Source organism: Pelobates fuscus, chromosome 4 (assembly GCF_036172605.1).
Source record: "Pelobates fuscus isolate aPelFus1 chromosome 4, aPelFus1.pri, whole genome shotgun sequence".
NCBI lineage: Eukaryota > Metazoa > Chordata > Amphibia > Anura > Pelobatidae > Pelobates > Pelobates fuscus.
Window position 1 is genome coordinate 317,241,155 of NC_086320.1, and position 22,642 is coordinate 317,263,796.

General features: G+C 38.4%; 1 protein-coding gene across 2 annotated transcripts in view; it reads right to left on the reverse strand.

Annotated features, from left to right (window-relative positions):
* The window catches only part of CREB5 (cAMP responsive element binding protein 5), a 338,119-nt gene that overhangs the window by 120,800 nt on the left and 194,677 nt on the right, over positions 1-22,642 (reverse strand). Inside the window, exon 1 of one of the 2 annotated variants that reach the window (XM_063452335.1) lies at positions 8,190-8,259. The exons of the other annotated variant lie outside the window; for it this stretch is intronic. Coding sequence (XP_063308405.1) covers positions 8,190-8,200 — 11 coding nt within the window. The 5' untranslated portion in view covers positions 8,201-8,259. Of the gene's footprint in view, positions 1-8,189; positions 8,260-22,642 lie in introns of those variants that run through there. 2 annotated transcript variants of the gene reach the window in all.

Genomic DNA, 22,642 nt, shown 5'->3' on the forward strand with positions numbered 1-22,642 from the left:
ACAATATTCCATGATCTGTATTTTGTATATATTTTTGTCTTTACGACAGCAGCACTACTTGGAAATGCATGTTCTGGGTGTGCCCTCAATTCTCCTTTTTTCTATGTGTATTTGGAATCCAGACCGGATTCCTATTGGACTGAGCACCCCACCCATCCACTATAGGAGCCCCCTTAAAGGTGACCCTAGGAAAGGATACTTCTGGAAGCAGTTTGGGCAGTAAGTATTGCATTTAGCATGGTAATCTCCCACGTTAAAATTAGTGTAGGATCCACCGATATTCGGGTACTGTGACGTAATTGCAGGCTTAACACAATATGGCCATATGATGTAACTGAATCCCCATATTTGTTTGCGAAGATAGGCGATTTTAAGTAGCCTTGTAAAATGTTACTTTTTTTTTTTTTATTTGTGGGTGCGCTGTTTCCTAGGCTTTATTTTGTATATAATTCATCCTTTAATAAACTTAGACAGATATCACAAGCAGAACACTGCGCTATGTAGGAACAATGAATAAGTGTAGGTCTGGGCAGGGGGAGTTCAGCAACTTAAATAGAAATGCCTTATTGTTCAAGCTGAAGGCAGACAATGAAGAGTGTGGACTATTATTTAAAGATCATATTAGCACAAATGGACACATTAGCATTAACATTTACTGCATTAAAAACAGACAATTCAGCAGCAACTTTTTAACTGCTATAGATCATTAGAAACACACTGCAGAGTGACTATACCACCCAATCTATGAATTATTAACAACATGCATAGAGATATAGGAATTAAAAAACTGTAAGTAAAACATATTTACCTCTCAATGTCCTGCTTTTGAAAGAATGCAATTGTCAATGCCATACAGTAACTGAAGGCTTATGCCAGGGGAATTACAATTTAAAAAATCGAGGACCATGATATTACAATGCTATAATGTTACTACAATGAAAAAAAAACATGAAGGCATTGCAATGATGAACACTGGTGTGCCCAATGCTTCAATAATGCACAGTATAGAAGAGCCAAGTTTATTGGGGAATATTAAGGATATGGAAAGTATGTGTTAGGCCAGTTGTAATCTTAGGGATAGCATGTATTTAGGGTTAATGTGATCTTTGGGTGAGGGACAGCGTGTGTCTAGGGTTAAAGGGATCTCAGGGTTAGGGAGAGTGTGTGCTTAGGGTTAATTGTATTGTAAAGTTAGGGACAGTGTCTTAGGGTTAGGGACAGTGTGTGTTTAGGATTAATGAGGTCTAAGCATTAGGGGCAGTGTGTGTTTATGGTTAATGGGATCTATGATTTAGGGTTAATGAGATCTTAGGGTTAAGGACAGTGTGTGTTTAGGGTTAAATTGATCTTAGGGTTAGGGTGAGTGTGTCTTTAGGGTGAATGATATCTACGGGTAACCGACAGTGTGTCTTTAGGGTGATGAGACATAAGGGTTAGGGACAGTGTGTCTTTAGGGTGATGAGACATAAGGGTTAGGGATAGTGTGTCTTTAGGGTAATGAGACATAAGGGTTAGGAACAGTGTGTCTTTAGGGCAATGAGACATAAGGGTTAGGGACAGTGTGTCTTTAGGGCAATGAGACATAAGGGTTAGGGACAGTGTGTCTTTAGGGCAATGAGACATAAGGGTTAGGGACAGTGTGTATTTAGGGCAATGAGACATAAGGGTTAGGGACAGTGTGTCTTTAGGGCAATGAGACATAAGGGTTAGGGACAGTGTGTCTTTAGGGTAATGAGACATAAGGGTTAGGGATAGTGTGTCTTTAGGGTAATGAGACATAAGGGTTAGGGACAGTGTGTCTTTAGGGCAATGAGACATAAGGGTTAGGGACAGTGTGTCTTTAGGGCAATGAGACATAAGGGTTAGGGACAGTGTGCATTTAGGGTTAAAATGTTCTAAGAGCTAGGGTCAGTTTGTGTTTAGGGTTAGGATTCATTTAAAACAGTGTTTGAAGCAGACACATTCTGATCTAATAAGCTGAATGAATACATTTGACAGTATCATTTTAGGGGAAGACACACATTATTAACTTAATGATAAAACACAATTAAACCTCCGCACTGTATTTGGCAGGACGGGGACTATAGATACTTGTGAATGCCCTTGAGGCCTGCACCTTGCGAGCAGGCTTCCAGTGAAACAACAAAGTGACGCTTCTGCTGTTAGTAAACTACATTTCACATGAGTCTTTGCCAAAAAGCATGGCTGTCAAAGGATTACAGTAGTTATGGTTTGCTAACACTTTGAGATTCAACATATGAAGGTGAAGATATTATAGCCAGAACTATTGGTAAATGCTATATATTTTGTTATTTCACCTGCATCATAAAATGTTGCTGCTCTCGTCTTATATGCAATCTCTGTACACAAATCTTTTTACAGCCAAAATAATTGTGCTGCGGCTTAGACTGCGAACTTAATTGAAAGCTCAGGTTTTTCAGCAAAAAAGAGTACGATTTATGGGAAAACCAAACTATTAAATAAGTTTAGAAGAAAAGGCTAGTAATTAACTAAAAGCTGGAATGTAGGGGAAGGCGCATGTTAATACATAAAAAGTGAAAGAGATCACCAGTGTGCAAGTAGCTACAGGTAATGTATTGTGGTGACTTATGCTGTCATTAGAATGGAGATGAAGCCCTTATCTTCAAGAGCACAGCTTATCTGTAGCTTTTAAAAGTGTCATCTTGGAGTCTGTGTTTCTCCAAACATGTTTTTAAATACAGTACTAAAAGCTTGGGGAAAAAAAACAGCTGCAACTATCTTGCAATGGATGGTGAGGGCTTAGATAATGTTATCATTTATTATATATATTTATATATTTATTTTCATATAGCATTAATATTAGTCATGGGGATAGATATATAGATAGATAGAGATAGATAGACAGACAGACAGACAGACAGACAGACAGACAGATAGATAGATAGATAGATAGATAGATAGACAGATAGATAGATAGACAGACAGATAGATAGATAGATAGATAGATAGATAGATAGATAGATAGACAGACAGATAGATAGATAGATAGATAGATAGATAGATAGATAGATAGACAGACAGATAGATAGATAGATAGATAGATAGATAGATAGATAGATAGATAGACAGACAGATAGATAGATAGATAGATAGATAGATAGATAGATAGATAGATAATGTTAACTGTGCTTGTGAGAGGTTAAAGAGCAGGATTTTAAAGAAAACCAAACATCTTGACTTTACATCTATATATTGCTATATAAAATTGTCATGCATCAGCAATGCACAGCTCAAGCATTGAACATCCTTTGGGGAATGTGGGAGTGTATTTACAGGATCCCACAAGAATGCATATGTAAGGCAGATTTATACAAATACACCTTATATATGCGTACTAAGAAACTTGTGATGAGATAAAACATCTCATTGGTTTATGCAAACTCAGAATTTACCGTTGTGCATCATTTACATGTCTTAGGACCTTGGGAAAAGTTTGCAGTGTGTACATTAATTTCGAGAAATCTTGTCTGCACAATTCTACCAGAATTTCCAACTGAACATGTAAATGAGCACAAACAGGTATCATGTTTCAGACTTCATCAGGCGTTTCTGCAAGACACCCTTAGCAATGCAGCACTGCTGTAAAGCAAAGCATGGGTCGTGATCCAAAATGACCAAAAACCAACCATGGACTGTATAGTTTTGACCTTTTGGGTCTTGTCAGCATGGTGCTCATTCAGATCTAAGGGATGAAGTGTAATTTTAAATTTGCACAAACCAGCGGGGAGTTTTGTTGTGTTTGGTCTCACCACAACTTATTTACTACATAGCAATATGATAACAGAAATACTTAACTTCTTGGTCAGAATATTACCATGCTGACAAGGACCACAAGCTAAAAGCTTTACAGTCCACAGTTGGTCTGGTCTTTCATTTGTAGGGGTACACTATAGGCACCCAGACCACTTTAACTCATTGAAGTCTGGGTGCTGTCCCTCTGCCCCCCTTAGTCCTGCAATGTTAAAAAATCTTTACATTGCAGTACTAAGAGTGCCACCAGTGTCTGTCTACCAAACAGCCACTAGAGGCGTTTCTTGGAGTTTCACAGTTTGACTCTGTGAAATGATGCTGGGTGTCTTCCCGTTCTGCGTGTAATGCTTTCCTACATGGAAGGCCTAGTGAGCGCACAGCGGTCGCCACCGCATGCGCATTACGTCCCTCCCATCGCGTGACCCAGTGCCGAGGGACATCAGCGCTGTAATCGAGCAAGTGAATAACAGGTTTTTAACCCTTTATGTGCCAGGGCGGCATGAGGGAGGGGTGACCAGAGGGCACTATAGTATCAGTGCTTTGTATTCCCAGCACTATAGGTTTCCTTTAAAGCTCACAAATCAAGCTCTGGTTTAAACAAGTGTGTGTATATATATATATATATATATATATATATATATATATATATATACACACACAGGCCGAAAAGTATCTTTACTTGGAGACAGATTTACACTGTAAATATTGGGCCAAGTCATTAATACGCGTGTTATAATAAGTCCTCATTTAGTACCCAATAGCACAGTTACAAAAGAAATCTACAATTCTGATATATTAGAAATATTTCCCAACTCAGCAATTTTGCCCTAAATATTGAATTTTCCTTGACAACTCACTGTATTAACGAATAGATTCCAATGAAATTAAATCATGTAGGATTCCTATTTAATCCATTATTTTATTTCTTCCCTGCAGCATATGGATTCTACATACTACAGAACATCACTTTTCGTGTAAAGTGTCCACAAAACATGCTAGATCTGGCAACCCTTTTCTAGCACATATATGCCAAGGAGGCCTGATTTACCTAATGTAGATCTACTTAAATGTAAACAAAAGTCTGTGCACAGAATGTTTCTATAAAAATGGTTTGAAATTATGTTTTAACCAGTTTGTGACCAGAGCAACAATTCAACAGAGACTTGTGTCTAATTCACATAATTGTCAACTAGTTAGCTACGGTAAACATGGCAGTAATATTTTAATACCAGCTATTTGCAGTAATCCAGGTGCATAATATACATATGTATAAATGTGCACACAGGCACGTACTGAAATGTATGTATTACATTTCAAATTGATGTTTTTTTATATTTGTAAACTATTGAAATGTTAAGTGAATATGACATCTAGATGAAGTCTAGATCTCAAAATTTAGTTGAAAATTAATTTTAAAAAAGATAAATGCATATTTCGTGGTTAAATTCATAAAAATCTGATTATTTGTACATAGCTTCTTTTTAGTTCTATAATCATTTCTACTGATTATAAATAAAAATATTGGGGAAAACTTGGAGACCTACAGTATATATAAAATTTCAACATATTTAGAGAAATATGTTTCCCTTGTTTATTTACATTATTTTATATTATTAATATTGGATTGGATAAGTGATACATTAATGTTTATATTAATTAACATTATCAATAGTTGCTACCTTAATCCTAATTTGACACAAATTAAAACACTCATATCTATAACTACAATATTTAAAAAATGTTCTTTATCGTGTTGTTTCTTTCCAATTTTCCTAAGACCAGCTGATTGGAGGCAGCTAAACCACATAATGTAAACCTGTATTTGTTTGTACTATTTCAGACTTATAAATGAAAACATTTCTGGTAAAAAAAAATTATTATATATTTTATTTATTATATTCCATTTTACAAGAATATGGAAATGTTAAATCTTTATAGGCACAATAATAATACAACTAAATGCATTTTATTTATAACTTTTTAGGGTCTGCCAAATTCTCTCCAAATCTACTTTTTACAAAGATGTCTCATTACCGAAATTTCCCCTTCTGTAAAATAACTAAAAAACAATATACAACAGTACTTACAAATCAGAGATTACTAAACCAGAAAAACAAATCTGAGTTGGAAACTGTCCAATTTTTTCTAATTAATTCTAATATATGTAATTTGCCCCAGTTACATTTTTCACAATTACTAGTTCAGTGAAAACATCTCTAAACATTTTTTTAAATCTGTTATGAGACCTTAAATGCACAGCTGGAGGCCTGAAATTACCTCACAGTTTAACCTTTGTTTTAGTACTATAAAATAATTTTACAAGTACCGATATAGCGCCGACATATTCTGCAGCGCTGTAAAATTTTAGTTTTTTTTAGAAGTTTTGTTGAATTGGTAAGATTGCTCTAACATTTAAAATGTGAACTGGTAAATACATTGCAAAGTTAAGGCTAAACTAAAATGCTGAGCTGCATAATCCTCCCAAATTCCTGCTTTAGAGAATAAACCGGACTAAACTGATTGGACCTTGTGAAACATTTGATCCAATTCTATACAGTTAATTGACTTTATACAGGGCAGACTGACAGTAAGGAATATCTGAAACCATTTTTTTTATCAATCTAAGCTTACAAACTTTATTTACAAATGACGTTATTTCTAACACAGCACTACTGTGTTCTGATTTGTTGTCAGACGCATTCAATCTGCAAGAATGACACTCTGACACTGCAAATGTTACTCTAAATTGCTGGAGGGGGGAGACAGGGGAAGGGGGGGGGGGACACAGAGGGAGAAAAAAAAAAGCCAAAAAACCTGATGAACAAGAAAGTAGGAAGACTTAGATTTGTCTTTCTGCCAGTTATGACAAGTTTTATTTGAAATCGTATGAGTTTTACCTCTTCATTTATAAAGTGTTCAAGAAAGGATGTAGAAAGAGATGTAACATTGTGGACGGCAATACTCCCACTTGCCCATCATGAATAAAAGGGTCAGTACTTAAAATATCAAAATATGAATTATCAGTGTCTATAAAAGCTCAAGTAATCAGTTATTTATCACTGTTTAACAGAAGAAAAATCTTAAAACAGTGTCTGTTAGTTGCTTCTGACAGCTGAGGGGGAGATAATAAAAAATACACAGGCAGCTAAACGTTTACCAAAATGAACTCAAAAAGTAGCTTTAAAGTACACTAAAGCATTTCTAACCGCTTTAAGACCCAGAAGCTGCTTCTAGTGTCATAATAAAATGGCCCTAAAGGTCTATATTCCAGCATGCTCTGTCCAATATGATGAACACAGCTCTCCAGAGCTAACATTGTTTTACAACAATTTACGTTTTATGGAGTCAACTAGGTTCTATAGAGGCATGATTCTATCGATTTAACTTATTTCCCTAGAATTAAACGCTCTATATAGTTGTTGAAATGAATTAACCAGGTCTTGTGTAGGGTATATGGGGGTACCACATTGTGATGATGGCATTTAGTGTCAATGGTCCTTAGTACACACTACATACATGCACACATGTGTATACTATGTTTCCTATTACTCTGCTGAATCTGAGTTCAGTAAAATAAAAAAATCATGCCTTTATTCTGTGAAAACAGGTTACAAGGAAAAGAATTGGAAACTGAAATCTGATCTCAAAGTGGAAATCTAATATCACATTGTCAAAGTGAAGTTGCAAAACTTTAAGGATTTCTGCAGTCCCCCCTAAGTTCATATGCTGAATAAATCCAGGCATAATATATCAATTATTATTTTTTATTTATTTTGGATAAAATGCATAAAGCTTTTCCAATTACCCAGTTAAACTTTTCCCTTCTCCCTCCTTTGTCTCGGGACAAGGTGCCCACATTTTGTATAAACCATTTAATATTCTGAGCTCTTTCAGAAAATAATTTGCAGCTGTGATAATATTAATTTCTCTATAACTATTCCAAACCAAACCATCAATATACCGTAGCTTTAATAATAACAGATAAAAGAAGGAAGAAAAAAAAACCTGCTAATAATTAGTGTTTGTGGGCTAAATCAAGTTCATGTTCGCGATATTGATAATAAAAGAAACCCCTGGAGGACAGGTAACTATTTTACAAGCCTGACCCCTATCGCTCTCACATTACTTAACTGCCCTGGAGAGAGAGGATTACATCACTAACTGGTCCCCTGCTATTAACCCACTAATGACTGCTTATCCCTCAGCACAGGGAAAAGTTGCTGTTTGTTTTTAGCCTAACACACAGCTATTGCCATTCGGGAAGGATAAAAAGTATTTGCAAAGTACAAAGAAAGAAAAACATTAAATTAAATGTGGAATGATATACATCAATGTAACATCCTCAAATATAAAAAAAAAGTGGAGAATTGAAAAAATGCTGAAAATGAGAGACATACCTCATGGACATCACTGAGTTTGTATTCCCTGCTGAGGAGCTGAACACGAGAGCCCTGGAATGAGTGTATGTAGAATAAGAGCCAAAGCTTAACTAGCCTGTGTGAGTCATATCCTTCCCATTTGATTTCACTCCAGATGGTGATGTAATGTTCTGGCTCTCTCCCTCTCTCCTGCTCTCTCTCTCTCTCTAGCGCTCCCTCTCTCTCTCTCTCTCTCTCTGAACACTACCCCTCCTTCTCATTTTTAGCTCACTGTTGGTGAAGTCACCATTTCATTCTGGCAGAGCTGCTGCAAGAAAACTTCAATGTAACCAAAACAGCCCCAGGCGAAGTTCCAGACGTGGTGGTGCAGTTGCCATTGGAAACGGGATAAACACAGAAAGAAACAGTGCCACCTTAAAACAGCCCAACAGCTGTCAGAAACATCCCAATGTTCGAACGCTCACAACTGTCAATAGGCAGCAGACAGAGGAGGGGCATTGTGTAGTGCTCCAAATAACTCTGTACCAGATATCACTAGTGAATGATTATTTCAGCCAAAGATTTCGAAATACACTCTTCATTAATCACCAATAGCTAACAAACACCGTGAGCTTCTGAAGGTAAACATGACGTTAATATGGGCAGTCACCCATTAGCATAATAAGGAGTCTGAGGTTAGTAATAATAGGATGGCAATGGGTATTATTGGCAGCAGAGGGGACATCACATTAGTATATTAGTTCATGGGGTCTACCATCATTTTGTCATGTCCATAGGCACATCTTAACACAGAGTCAAGCTGCTCTCCCTGCTTAGCTATCTATGGGCATTTTTTAACTGTCTTTGGGTAAGATTGATAGGTTTTAAAAGAGGAACTCATGGTGATCTCTGTACACAATTAGCTTTTTTTTTTTAAATTTTACTATTTATATAGAGCCAGCAAATTCTGTAGCGCTGTACAATGGGCTATCACTAGAACATGCAGGTGTATCTTTAAAATTTGTCTTTTTTTAAGTAAAATATAGATGGTCATGTTCTTTTGGTGCACACCCTAATACAGGGCTGCCCAACAGGCAGATCCCCAGATGTTGTAGAACTACAACTCACATGATGCTTTGCATGCCTTTAGAATGCATTTAGAATGACAAAGCATCATGGATGTTGTAGATCTACAACATCTGGGGATCTACCTGTTGGGCAGCCCTACCCTAATACAAAGTGCTGCGTCCACTTATGGTTATGCAACTATAGGTATGCCAGCAGTACAGATACTAAATTTTTGCTATACCTTAACCCAAATCCTACTGGCCTGCACTGCATACGTCCCACCACTAGAAGGTTTGACATGGGGACTGAGGTAGGGCAGGCCAGTAGGTGCCTTTGGAGGTCACAGATGATTCCATAAGTGGTGGGTCCAGTAAAGGATGTGGAGGAGCCTGGTGTAAATATACACCATGTTATCTGGTGATCACATTCTTAAGCTCTCTGCCCATTGGCAGTGTGAGAGGTGCAAGCGTCTAATAATGTGCTTGCCTTGAAGTGTCTATTTCAGAGCACTGCTTGCTTGTATAACTCTTACTGTACTATTCTTACACATTACATTTATAAATACGGTAGTTGTTTACTACAGAAATGCGTTTTAATAACTGAATAAAAGTTATATTTTATCATAAATGTTGGTATCCCTTGCGGTTTACAAGTAGGTTGCCCTGTTCTATATGTTTAGTTAGGAGATACCCTCTTTTTATGATCACTAATTATTTTACTTCATGGCCCATACAATCAAATTTTGGCTTGAAAATGTAAAATTCACTTTGAACTCCCAGCAATTCATATTTGTATAAATAATTCTGTAGGTTTTTAATTCAAATCAGTGTTTTAACTTTGGCACTTAGCTGCCTGGTTAAATTTAAAAAAAACTTGAGAATTGTTTACAATGTACTAAGTCTCTTTTAGGAGGGTAAATGAAACAGCCATATCATGCTAAATGTCTAAAATGTGTTAAATGCAGTCATACAGCATTATTCCTTATTTTCGTTACAAAAAAGGAAGTGAAAGTGTCTGTAAAAGATTAACTATGTTTTGTTGATTATTTTGTATTTCTCTACGGAGACAATCTAATTTAAATTAAATGATGAAATAAAAACATATTTTCCTGGTTTTTAGACAAAAAAAAACCAAGTAAATTCATTGATAGAAGGAACTCTATGACATAAATAAGGTATTTACGTATGAGAATATGTACATGGTATTACTCATTAAAGTGTGAATTGTTGGGAATTCAAAGTTTAGCCAAAGTGAAATAATTTTAGGGCAGACTAGCCAAAGTGGAAAAACTGCAAGCTAAAATGGCAAAATTCTTTAACTCAATTATGTTTCCAGTTCAACTATTTTAGTCTAAAATGTCAAATGTCTGGTCAATTACCACGTAAAGCAGACCTGTCACCGCCTTGGGACTTTGCTTTTATCTTATCTGAACTTGCCATTGCGTCTCTTCTGCTCTTGGTCCTTCAGGATCTGACGTTACAGCTGTATTCTTGCGCATGCGAGTACAGCATTGAGATCTATAAGGGATCCAATGAGACCACGAGAACCTCCAGAGAAAATAGTGTTCCCTGGTGAGCTCCACCCAGTGTCAGGAAGTGTCAGGCAGAGGAAAAATACTGAGACAAAGTAGTCCTTACTTTGTCACAGTATATATTTTGACTGAGTTGGAATTTTAGTGAAATACTAACACAGTCAATACGAGTATTTCATAAAGTATTCATGTTTATGAAATGTTCAATTTGCGGAGGTTGGGGGTGATAATGTCACTTTAAGAGAAATACTGTCAGTGTTACTCACTAATGTGGAAATATGAAGTGAATTCAAAGTGAATTTCAAATGTAAGGGGAAAGTAGTTGTACTAGAAGTACAGGTGACTTCAGAGAATGTTTTAATTTTGACTACTTCCATCTTAAAGGTACACTTTAACCACCAGAAACACAACAGCTTAATTTAATGGTTCTGATGTCCATAGCATGTCCCTGCAGGCTGAGCAATGAAAAAGCTGCCTTTTCAGAGAAAATGCAGTGTTTACATTGCTGCCTAGTAACACCTCTAGTGGCAGTAACTCAGTGTGGACTACACTCAGTGTGGACTACACTCAGTATCTCCACGCTTTGCCTGGAGATGCTGAACGCTCCCCATAGAGATGCATTAATTCAATGCATCTCTCTGAGGAAACTCTCAGATATGGCAGTGAGACCTGTGTGAAAGAGACTTGTGTCATTTTCCAGTAATGTAGCTACTTAATACTGTGGCGCCATTCAGTGTATGCAGAACTCAACAAAAGTAAACAGCCAAGGAACATATCAATAGCTCACAACTTGCTGGATTTTACCTAGGAATCTAGGTGTGACAGCTGGGCTCAGGGTAAGACAACTTGCCCTTGGACAGTAAAGTGGCAAAGCTCCAGCTAGTGGCACAACTACAGAGGTCACTGAGGTCACAAGTGCAACCGAGCCCCTGTGTTCAACCTGTCACAGAGAGGCCCAAGAGGTGGCCAGCTGTCCACCTTTGGGCCCCCTGAGATGGGCACTTATTAAATAAGAGAGAGTATGCATTGGTTACCTGGACAGTAGGTGCCTACTCTGCCAAAATATACCGTGGGGAGAGAGAAGGCGGGCGGCAAGAGAGTGTTGATGTTTACTCTCTGTCTCATTTCTTCCTCACATGCTGTGCAGTGATGCCAGGAGACAAAATATGACGTCACTCCGGCACCGGTATTACTAAACATGTGAGGAAGCGTGAGGAAGAGCAGACAAACCCTAAATAAAAAACTGTCTTTAATAAAAAGACACATGCACTCCTGATACCCTGTCTGTTTACATATATGCAGGGCAGTGCTTCACTGGCATGCTTCAATCCATCTTAAAATACATCAAAACTGGCATTTCCATGTGGCAAATAAGTTTACATTTAGCTAGACGTATGCATAGCTCTCAATGTGATGTTTGTAAATACATGATGAAGGTTAAAAAAATAAAAGGCATGCCTTAGAAACGTTTTGCTAATTGAAGTGTGTGTTGGTCCAAATATGTTGGCACCACTGTTTCAGGGGTCCTTTAACACACATTATACGGTAAGCTCTCACAATGAAGATGTTCATATTGGCTTATTGTGTGTACTATTTACAATGTGCTGATTGCTACTAGCTAATATTCTCTAATTTATAGTGTTATATGATTTTTAAATGGGGGGGTGAGGGGGGTGGCAGGGTAATAAACAAGAAGAAACACCACTCATACACACATTAGGGTTATTTACTAAAGGGATAAGTAGAGTGAATGCCAAATTTAAGGTCAAAATAGCCAAACTGAGGGGCGCGGGGTCTACAAGCCAAGATGGCCTGACGCACATGCTAATAGCTCCGACAGCAGCGTGCACAATCTAAGCCCTAACAACGATCCAACGAGCCAAATACACCATATCAGATCGGGGGGGGGGGGCTGATCTGCATCCGAAGCGGCACTTAACGGTGCCCGAATCATGAAGTTCTGCCTGCAGCGCGGCCTAATAAGCAACAAGACAACGGGGAAGCTGCGGGAGAGACAGCTGCTCTCTCAAGGCCACACCACGTCACAATCTCAGCATGGGTCTCCGTTCCCCCCCCCTTTGGACCAGCAGGGGTCATCCCGGTCCCCACCAACCCAGGGCAAATGACACCACAGGCCCGGCTACACCATGCAGCCTGAGCGGCACGGCCGACATGTCGCCTGACAGAGGGTAGACCCGGCCTCAACAACGAGACACCGAGTCTGTGGACCGCAGGTGCTGGCCTTCCTACCGGCCTGGGGCAGGAGTGCTCCCCCCTTATACCTGCAACTCACCGACCTCCTGCGGACTCAGCCAGTTCGGGGTGCCATCCTCCCCAGCAGGGGCATCGGCTGTTAGTTGGTTCGTTAGCCCGCAGCCCCATTGCATAACGCCCTCAGCCAAGAACTCTTTGGGGCCCAACCTGAACTGTCCATGCTGATATTCAATTGAGCTCCCACCAAGCAGCCACGTTAATTTCGTTAATAGTTTGCTTTAGACTGGCTCCGGAGGGTTGGTGGGCAATCCAGCATGTTTCATAATGTGATAAGCATACTTCGCTAATTACCTACGCCAGGACATTGTTTACTAAACACTTATTCAGCCTACCAGTAGGTTTAATCGTACTAAATCGCTAAACACTACACCGGTTTCATTCCCCACATTTGCTTTAAGATAAGAGCAGTTTGAGTAATCTTTCACTAATAGTACACTGCAGCTAAGTCTAGCCTGTGTGAATATGTTTAACTATTATAAAAATGTGGCAGTCTTTCGTTACTGCACTTTGATTGCAATAACCAAATACCCAACGTGTCTAGTATGTTATACGGTTTTGCTGGTACCTCGAATCTAGACATGTTAGTCTGAATCTATTATATCAAGCGTGTTACAATACTGTCTCATTTAAAAATTCCTATACTACAAAATGTAAAGCTTGAAATGACGCTAGAAGATTGACGTTGGGGCACCTCGAGCCTGGTTGTACTAATTCTATGCACTGCAAAAAATTTTTTAATAAATAGCCGAACTGAAAAAAGGGTCTAAGTCATCTATGCTCTCGGTTTCGCTACTCTGGATTTAAATTTGAAATTCACTTTGAGTTCTCACTTTATTAAATAACTCTGTGCTATCAAATCGAGGAATAACATTAATCAATACCACATTATTGTGAGTTTTATTGTTGTGGAGCTCTGTGAGTTTTCTTTTTCTTTGGTACTTTGCTATACATTACACATCACTCATACAAAGTGCACATTACTATGACATTTACTGTTGCAGAGTTCTGTTGTAGGGATCTGTGATACATTTATGAATCGCACATTCATTTGCATTGTCATAAGCTGCTTCATTTGTACTTCCATGTATAATGTATCCGTCTAGATCTAGTACTAAGATTTTGATACTAGAGACATGCATTGAAAGAATTTTCGTTTTGGTTCATTCAGTACATTTTCAGTTTTTGAGTTGTCCAAAATTCGTTCACATATCTATTTGATTAGTCGGAAATTCTATTATTATTGCCATTTAGATAGCGCCAACAGATTCCGTAGCACTTTACATTATTATGAGAGTGGGGATTTAACTATAAATAGGACAATTTAAAAAAAACGATAGGTTGAAGAGGACCCTGCTCAAATGAGCTTACAGTCTATAGCATGGGTCCTCAAACTCCGGCCCCCCAGATGTTGCTGAACTACAACTCCTATGATTCTTTGAATTACATAGATAGCCAGAGAATCATGGGAGTTGTAGTTCAGCAACATCTGGGGGGGCCGGAGTTTGAGGACCCATGGTCTATAGGATAAAAAAATGTTGTGTATGTATCAATTTTTGAATGGCAATGGCTACAATATAGCACTGTTTGCTAGCTGCATAGTTACATACTGCAATACTGCAATCACATTTTTCTGTGTGCAATGACAAAAAACAGGTATAACATTATGTGTATTTATGCAAGTAGTATGAATGAAAAAAAAGTGAAAAAAATAAAATAAAATAAAAAAACAAAATATATATAGTCACATGAGTGTGTTGGTGAGCATTTGTGTGTATTCATTCACTCAGAATAGTAGCAATCGTTCAATGAATGGCAACGAACTAAATGTTTTCTGCGGTCCATTTGTTAATTCGGTTGTTAATCTTTCAACCGTTATTCATTTTAAGATTAAATGACGCAAAACTAAATCTTTGTTCATTTTTCAATTTGTCCAGATATGAATGACACTGACACTGGTAAGAGCCCAATTGTACCGTTTCAATCTGGTAAGTATGCATTTAGATATAAACACTGTAAAATTGCTATGCTTTTAAACTACCACTAGGGACAGCAGAGTACAATTACAATGCAAGCTGGGTTTGTGGGGATTCTGAACTGTCATACTGGAACAGCAGCCACACATCGTGTGTGTGTGTACTTATATATCTATATCTATATATCTCAGTACTTTTTTGTTTAATAGCATATCATGATACTTATCAACAATCCCTAATATAGTAGAACAATAAGTCTTCTGGGGGACTATTAGAATAAAATATGCAATAAGAATGACTTAAGTAGATCATTTAACATGCTTCTTCTGACCAAATGAACTCCAGGCATTCTATTTATATAAGAGTATTGGCTTTCTATCTATATAAGAGTACTGTTTTTTGGGTGAAACAACCTCTTTTATAATGGCCTGCCCAGGCTTAATCAACATTAATGGCATGCTCCATATTTCCACCTACCATTCATCGTTTATACCTCTTTTCTACTTTTCAAATGTTTTAATGGTCCAATGGACCTGGGTTTGACAACAAAAAATAAAGAATTGTCTTCAAATTGACACCCACAATATTTAAATATATTATGAGCTGTCAGAAATGGCTCTCAGCCAATCTTTGGCATCCCTACCTGGCTCAGCCAATCTCACCACTTACACAAAGAACCTTGCACCAATTACTTTCTCTTATTCTCACCAAATATCGTGTTATATTTTTTTGTATTCTTTCATGTTTAATACGCAATGTGACATATGATGTGAAATGTGACTAATTAAAAATGTGCTGAATTCCCAATAACTAAAGTTTTAGTAAATAAATCTGCTAGCCAATTAAGGCATGGTGCCCTTTAAGAAGATTTAAATTTCTACAGGAATAAAATACAAGCTTGATCAACATAGATGTGTCACTCAATCCAAATAACAGACTATAAAGTTGACAATTTATTTATTTATTGCAACCTTTGTCTAATACCTAACTTGTGCCATTCGTGCTGATCCATTTAACCTAAGTCATCAAAAATACTGATATCTCCCTATTCCATCTTTTATTGATGTGATTAAAAGTGATTTTTTTTTATTAGTTTAGGCTCCAGCATGCTGACAACACTATAAAAATAAATGTTTCAGCCCTATTTGTTTTAGTCTGACAGGGAACAAAAATGATATATAAATTATCTTCTTGAGGTGGCAGTTTTAATTGGTGTAAGAAACGTAAAAACAGGGCAATGTATTTTCTGAGTCACTAAAATTAATTTTATTGTAAGGTGATGCCCCTATGTTCAGACAATGTAACAGATTTAAGTGAAACAATAGCTCATGGAAACCTGCAAGATTGGAGGGTAGAGGTGAATAGTAATAATTATCATTGGCGCCACTGCAGATGGCAATTAAAATGATTCAAATACAGTTTGGGTGATGTTTAATCTTGTGTTAATAACCTGTCTTGTGCAATTAAATGGACATGCTATGCGCCACAGCAGCTAGTGTAGTTGTGGTGCAAAGAGTCTTTGGGAGCAGTCTGGCTATTTTTGTCCAGGACAGGACAGGAATAGACAACCTTCGGCACTCCAGATGTGGTGGATTACATCTTCCTTGATGCTGGGAGATGTAGTAACATCTGGAGAGTCACTGGTTGCCTAACCCTAATAGAGATTAATGAACAGCGCACACATAAAAACACATTTGTGTGAGGGGCAACTAAGGCCGTATAGGAAGCGTACCAAGAGTAGCATTGTAAAGGGGGAAATAGTCGGTTGAGGTGTGCCGGAACCGAAGTCGCGGCAGGCCTGTAATAAAAGAGGGCCCACCCATGAGGTGTAATATAGATAGAGGGAGTGGAGGGTGGGGGACATGCGAATCAGTAAAATCACGAACGGGACGGCTGAAGGTGAGTAGGGGGGTTAAATAGGGTAACATGCCCCTCCCACAACTGCAGGCCAAGCCTTTGCATTTGTGTGAGGGGCAACTAAGGCCGTATAGGAAGCGTACCAAGAGTAGCATTGTAAAGGGGTAAATAGTCGGTTGAGGTGTGCCGGAACCGACATTGTGGCAGGCCTGTAATAAAAGAGGGCAAAAATTGTATACTTGCCTGGAATCATAGAACAATCAACAACTGTCAAGAAAACCTTAATTGCCTAGCTATATGGTAAATGCCTGTCGAAAGTCTTGGCGGTATGTGGTACAGGTAGGGTGGATGCTGAGAACTTCCATTGCCTGGAGATGAAATATATGGACAAATGAACTATATTGAAGCCATGCACACCACCCTATCCTAGATGGGTGAACAGAAACGTAGGACAGAAAACCTCAGGATCAATGACCCAAAGAATAGCAAGTATGTCGTAGTGTGAGGACTGGCCCATGTGATGATATCTGTGAATTGGAGGCTGGATTAGGGAGAGTAAATCTTGTGGTTGATCCAAAAGAAGGCAAAAAACCCTGCTTGAAGCACTGCCAATTTGCAACAAGCTAGGGGAAAAATTCCTTCTTGACCCCAGAATGACAGTCAGACTTACCCTTGGATCAAGCAGCTATAACCCTTCATTTAAAGGTTGGTGCCTGGTTCATAAGGACAGGCATCTAACAGGTCTGATAGTGATTGAAATAGTTGTATGCAGATGGGAAATCTGATAAGGTACTAATCTGGTATGCGGACATGAAAAACCTGCGTATGAATGATAAACCTGTACAGCATGAGAAGTTGTAATCCTGATAGGTAGAGTTGACGTAAGTTAGAGGTGGCAAAAGAAACGAAAAACCAGTCACAGACAACAGAACAAAAAGAGACAGTAACAGAAAAAGCCTCAAAGGAGAAGAAGGCTCTAACACATGCACCGCGAGTGCAACCACGAGCTAACAAGGGTGGCAATCCGCAAGCAGGCCACGAAACGCAGGGAACAGCAGCGGCTACGGGAGAGGCTGCGGGTAGAGCCATGTGGAAAGTGTAGAGGAGGCACAGGAGAGATCGTAGGCAAAAGATGCAGAAAAGCCTGCCCGGAACCAGCCAGAGCAGCGGACGCCAAGTACCCAAGTTGCCATCCGAAACCGCCCCATGGACAACAGTAGCGGAGAAGAGCAAAATCGGGGCCCTCCCCAGCAACAGCGTAACCCGTGGAGGCAGACAGACGTTGCGAGTTCGGCTGTCCGAAAGGCTGCCGGGGAGGGAAAAGGTGGACTTGCGAGAACCGCAGCGAAGCGGGGAAGAGACCAGGACACGAAAAGAAGGTAGGAGTAGCCGAAACCCCAACGCGTGAAGAGACAAAGAAACAGAGCATACGCGACCCAATGTGTGTGTGTGTGTGAGCGTGCACGTGTGTGTATGTGTGCGCATGCGTGAGTGTGCTGGCATACTAGCTAATGCCAAAAGGCGAAACAATTAAAAACTAGATTTGGTGACAGGTGAGGCCCTGCTAGATGCCAAGCGGCGTTGAGAGGCTCTATCTATGCGTTGGCGCGAGGGGATAACGTGGCCACTGAACGTTGTGGCAGGGTGTTGGCCTCTCGGTGACAGTTAAACATAAGATAGAATGGGAGTGACAGGTGAGGCCCTCTCTATGCCAAATTCAAGTCCAAATCCGGACCAAATTCAAGTCCACTTAGTGGATTGCTCAGTCCGAATTGCCCCGTACGCAGCTGTATGGTTTTGCCCCATTCAAAACATAGCCATTCGGACTTTAGTGAATAAGCCCCATTGTGCTGGTGTGGTCTGCTGAATTTATTATTGCAGATTGGACTTGGGTTTCAGGAGTCTTGCAGTTTGAAGACTAAATTTCAAAAACAGGCTGTTCTTACTTTGGTAAAAAAGTAGTCTGTTTAGTGGATATTCTCCTCTGTAAATCAAAGTAAAACACTTTTAATGACAGATTTAGTGGTCCTTATCTGGGGCTAGATATACTTTATCTGAAATTAATGGCCTTTATCTACTGTTTAACATCCACTGTCTAAACATTATGTAATGTTTTACACTCCAGTGTACTAAAAGGATTTTTTCTTAAATGTATATGGAAGGTGCAATATTATTTTATAATGTTTAAGATACATTATACATAGTTATTATTCGATATATTATATTATGACTACATCAGCTACATCCACTGAAGTACATTGGGAGGTATGAACTCACGGCAAGTTGTGTTGGTAGGCCTAAGGGGCGGTGGACAAGCAATGTCACTTAAATGACCCAAAATGGGTGATCCAGCCTGAAAAGGGGGTGAAGTAGCCTAACCAAAGTGTGTGTCTGCCTCTTTGATTGACAGTCATGATGTCTGACAGTCTTCCTGTCCAAAGTCACTCAGGAAGGTAATACATTAAAAATGGTAGTTAGGAGTTAGTATCCTAAAGGTGTTAATAAAATAGACAGTTAATCTGGTCACTCTCTCAGAGCTGCTTCAAACAAAAAATGTCATAATTGTATTATTATTTATGTCCAGTACATGTACTATACCCTCTGTATGTATCATTTTGCAAAGTGTAAGTGTCTGTGTGTGTATAAATACCTTGTTCTAGTGTTTTTCTTGACCTACACATGCATCCATCTACGTTATCATTAGATGGGCATCTTATAAACAGAATCTGAGCTGGTTTAAATCATCTAAACTACACATAGTCATCAGTCGTCATAGTGAAAGTCATCAGGTAACTGGTACCTCCAAGCAAACAGGGCTTAACGATGGCCACATGATGCACTGAAAAGAGGTATTTACTTACCTACATGCATTACAAATTGATACACAAAACTGTTTCATTACATGTAGGCTTTTATTATAAAATATATATTAAAAAAACAAGTTTTTGCTTTTGGGATGTAAATAATACAGGTACGTTTGCTGTCAGAATGTTTCATCTCTACCAGGACGCGCCTGCTGACCTGCTTCAATTTATCAGAATTGTAAGTCAACTTCGACATTCAGCTGAATTATACAACAAAGAGAGAACTTGGCGCCTTCATTGTAGTTGTAAAATGTAATTTATTAAGCCAATATTTCACTGATGGAGAGCCACCTTCTTAGGGATTTAGCACGTTAACTCAATAAAATACAACAAAGAGCCATTCTTGGCTTTTACTGCAAGTCAAGTTGCTAAACACGGCAAGATCTATGTGTGACCTCATGCTGGATGTTACAGAGAATCTACACTTAGCGCACATGAAGCAAACAGCAACTGGCATAGGGCTAAGTTAGCACAGGCTTTAAATATAACCTCTGAGCGTGTTCTCTAAACAAATTGAGTGCAAGCTTATAGGTATAAACAGTAATTCTTACCTTTTAGTTGCAAAAATAAGCAAAACAGACTGAATTTATTTATTATACTGGGAATCGCTGCAAACTAAAAAGGAAATTGCTAATTTTTAGCCATAAGAGTCAGAAATGGAAATTGCTAATTTTTAGCCGTAAGAGTCAAATGGGAGAAGAATTGCCAACTCAGCTGTTTGAGCCTGAATTGTCAGTTTAGTGAATACAACTCCATGGTTCTGAACGGTTATAAATCTATAGTTTCTCCATAACTTTTAATGTTACAATTTGTTTTGTGTTTTATTTTATAACAGGAAAATGTATTTTCTCACCCATCTTCCTGTCCCTAGTACTGAACAATAAGTAATATATTCTGCAATTACAGAGGTTTTTTTTGCCAATTAAAATGCCTGTGTTGTGCATACATACTTTGTGTGTAACTCCCCCATTCTGATAGAACATGCTAGATTTCATCCCACGTTTTCTATACTGTCCACATCTTGCAGTCCAGCTTTGCCCAGCTACTTTTACCGCTTAGAAACAGTAGTTATTTTTGCTGCCCTTTTCCACCAGAGATAAAAGTAATAGAATCATGGAACCTGTTTGAAATAAAAGTTCAGTTTCTAAGAACTATTAACTTAAAAGCAAAGAGGGATGCACCAGAAGTACAGGAGAACATTTCAAATATCATTGCTGACAAGGTAAGTAAAATTCAGGGAGGTTTGGGGGGCTTCACCGCAGCAATGTTAAACATTGTCATTACATCTAAAAGCCTACGTCATTAAAGCCCATGCCATTTAATAACACGTCCTAACAGTGCAAATTGGTTAAATTGCTATGACTTTTGTGGGAAAAAAAGACATGTAATATAAAACTCATTAGCAGATAGAGCAGACTGTTAAACTGCAAGGAATTAAGATTATTCCACGAGAAAAAAAGATAATAATAAACTTAAATACTGATATCAGTACAAAAAAGGCTAGGCTAGAAGAAACACATTATAAATTATGAATAAAGCGAAGAGAGAGCCTGTAAAGTCCCTTGGGAGTTCCGCGTTTGCATATGCCATACAAGATCCGTTTCAGATCATGAAAATCACTGCAGTCCAACATTAGACCCTCTAACATGAATTAAGTACAAAGAAAGAAGTAAAATTATTTTTGTTAATGTTTAATCTGTTAAATAAATTATCGATTTATTCCAAATTACCAGTCAAGGTAGTAATATAATCTTAAAATGAAAACTCCTGTGTCAAATGAATTACAAAGACTAACAGGTTTTAAGATATCAGCCTTCAGCACGCTCTGATTAATAAAATAAATACAGTGGAGGTTCCCACCCCCTGAATACCTTCGTAGAATCATGAAAAAACATCCTAGAGTCTTACAGCAGAGAGATCATTTCAGGCTTAAATACATTCTAATCACTTTCACATGGGGAGAAACATGAGCTCAGTATTACATTAAAAGAAACAATCAAGAGTCTCCCTATTTTTCGAACAAAATCAGCCATCCAGGTGGTTTCCTAAAAACATTTCTGCAAATTGTTAGCGATGAACCCTCAAGTCACAGAGCAATGGAATATGGTGTGCTTTCAGTCACTGGCCATTCTACGTGGGTGTCCCACCTGTCTGCAGTGGCTAAAGAAATTCACAGTATACTTGACTTGTTTTTAACTCTTTCGCTGCTGGAGAGCTGGTTTAGAATTAATATACCGCCGGATTCTAAAGGGCATCACTTTTCGTGTACTGCCTAACGTTTGCGAGTGGGTAAACACAGCATTAGCAAAGCATGCATTGGATTTACCTCCACCTCTCCTATATCTAATGCAGCTTTCTGACATGGGATACTTAAATGCTAGATAAAACAATCTATTTAAAAAAAAGTCTATATGTTTTTGGCAATTCTATAGCTTGCTGAAGTGCTTTATTTCTATAGTGTATCCCATTTTAAAGCTAGTTTATAAAAGTGGCTATATCTTTGAAGAATCGGCACTTTTATCCATTAGAATTAGAAATGCTGATTGACAGCCGGAAAGGTTTTCTTTCTCTGTCCGTTAGCTCCCCTGAGCTAATGAGTTGGCCTTCTCTCCCATTGTTCCTCTGGGCACCGTATTTCCAGATTGCTGGTGTAGCGCACACATGAGCAGACGCGGCCACATAAATAGGCACAGATTCATAGGTTTCTCAATGAGACTGAACGTCTCTTCCTGGGAAAAAGGAGAGGGCTTGCAAAGGCAGCAGTCGTAACTGAAAACAGAACGGTACATTTTGCAAGCTGTTTTTAGAGATATCACCAGTGACTACATGCAGAAATAAATGCATGAATGTATTAATTTGGGGTATATCTACAAAATTTGTTTAATATATTTTTTTTCATATTTTACTATGAAGGTTTTCCTTAAA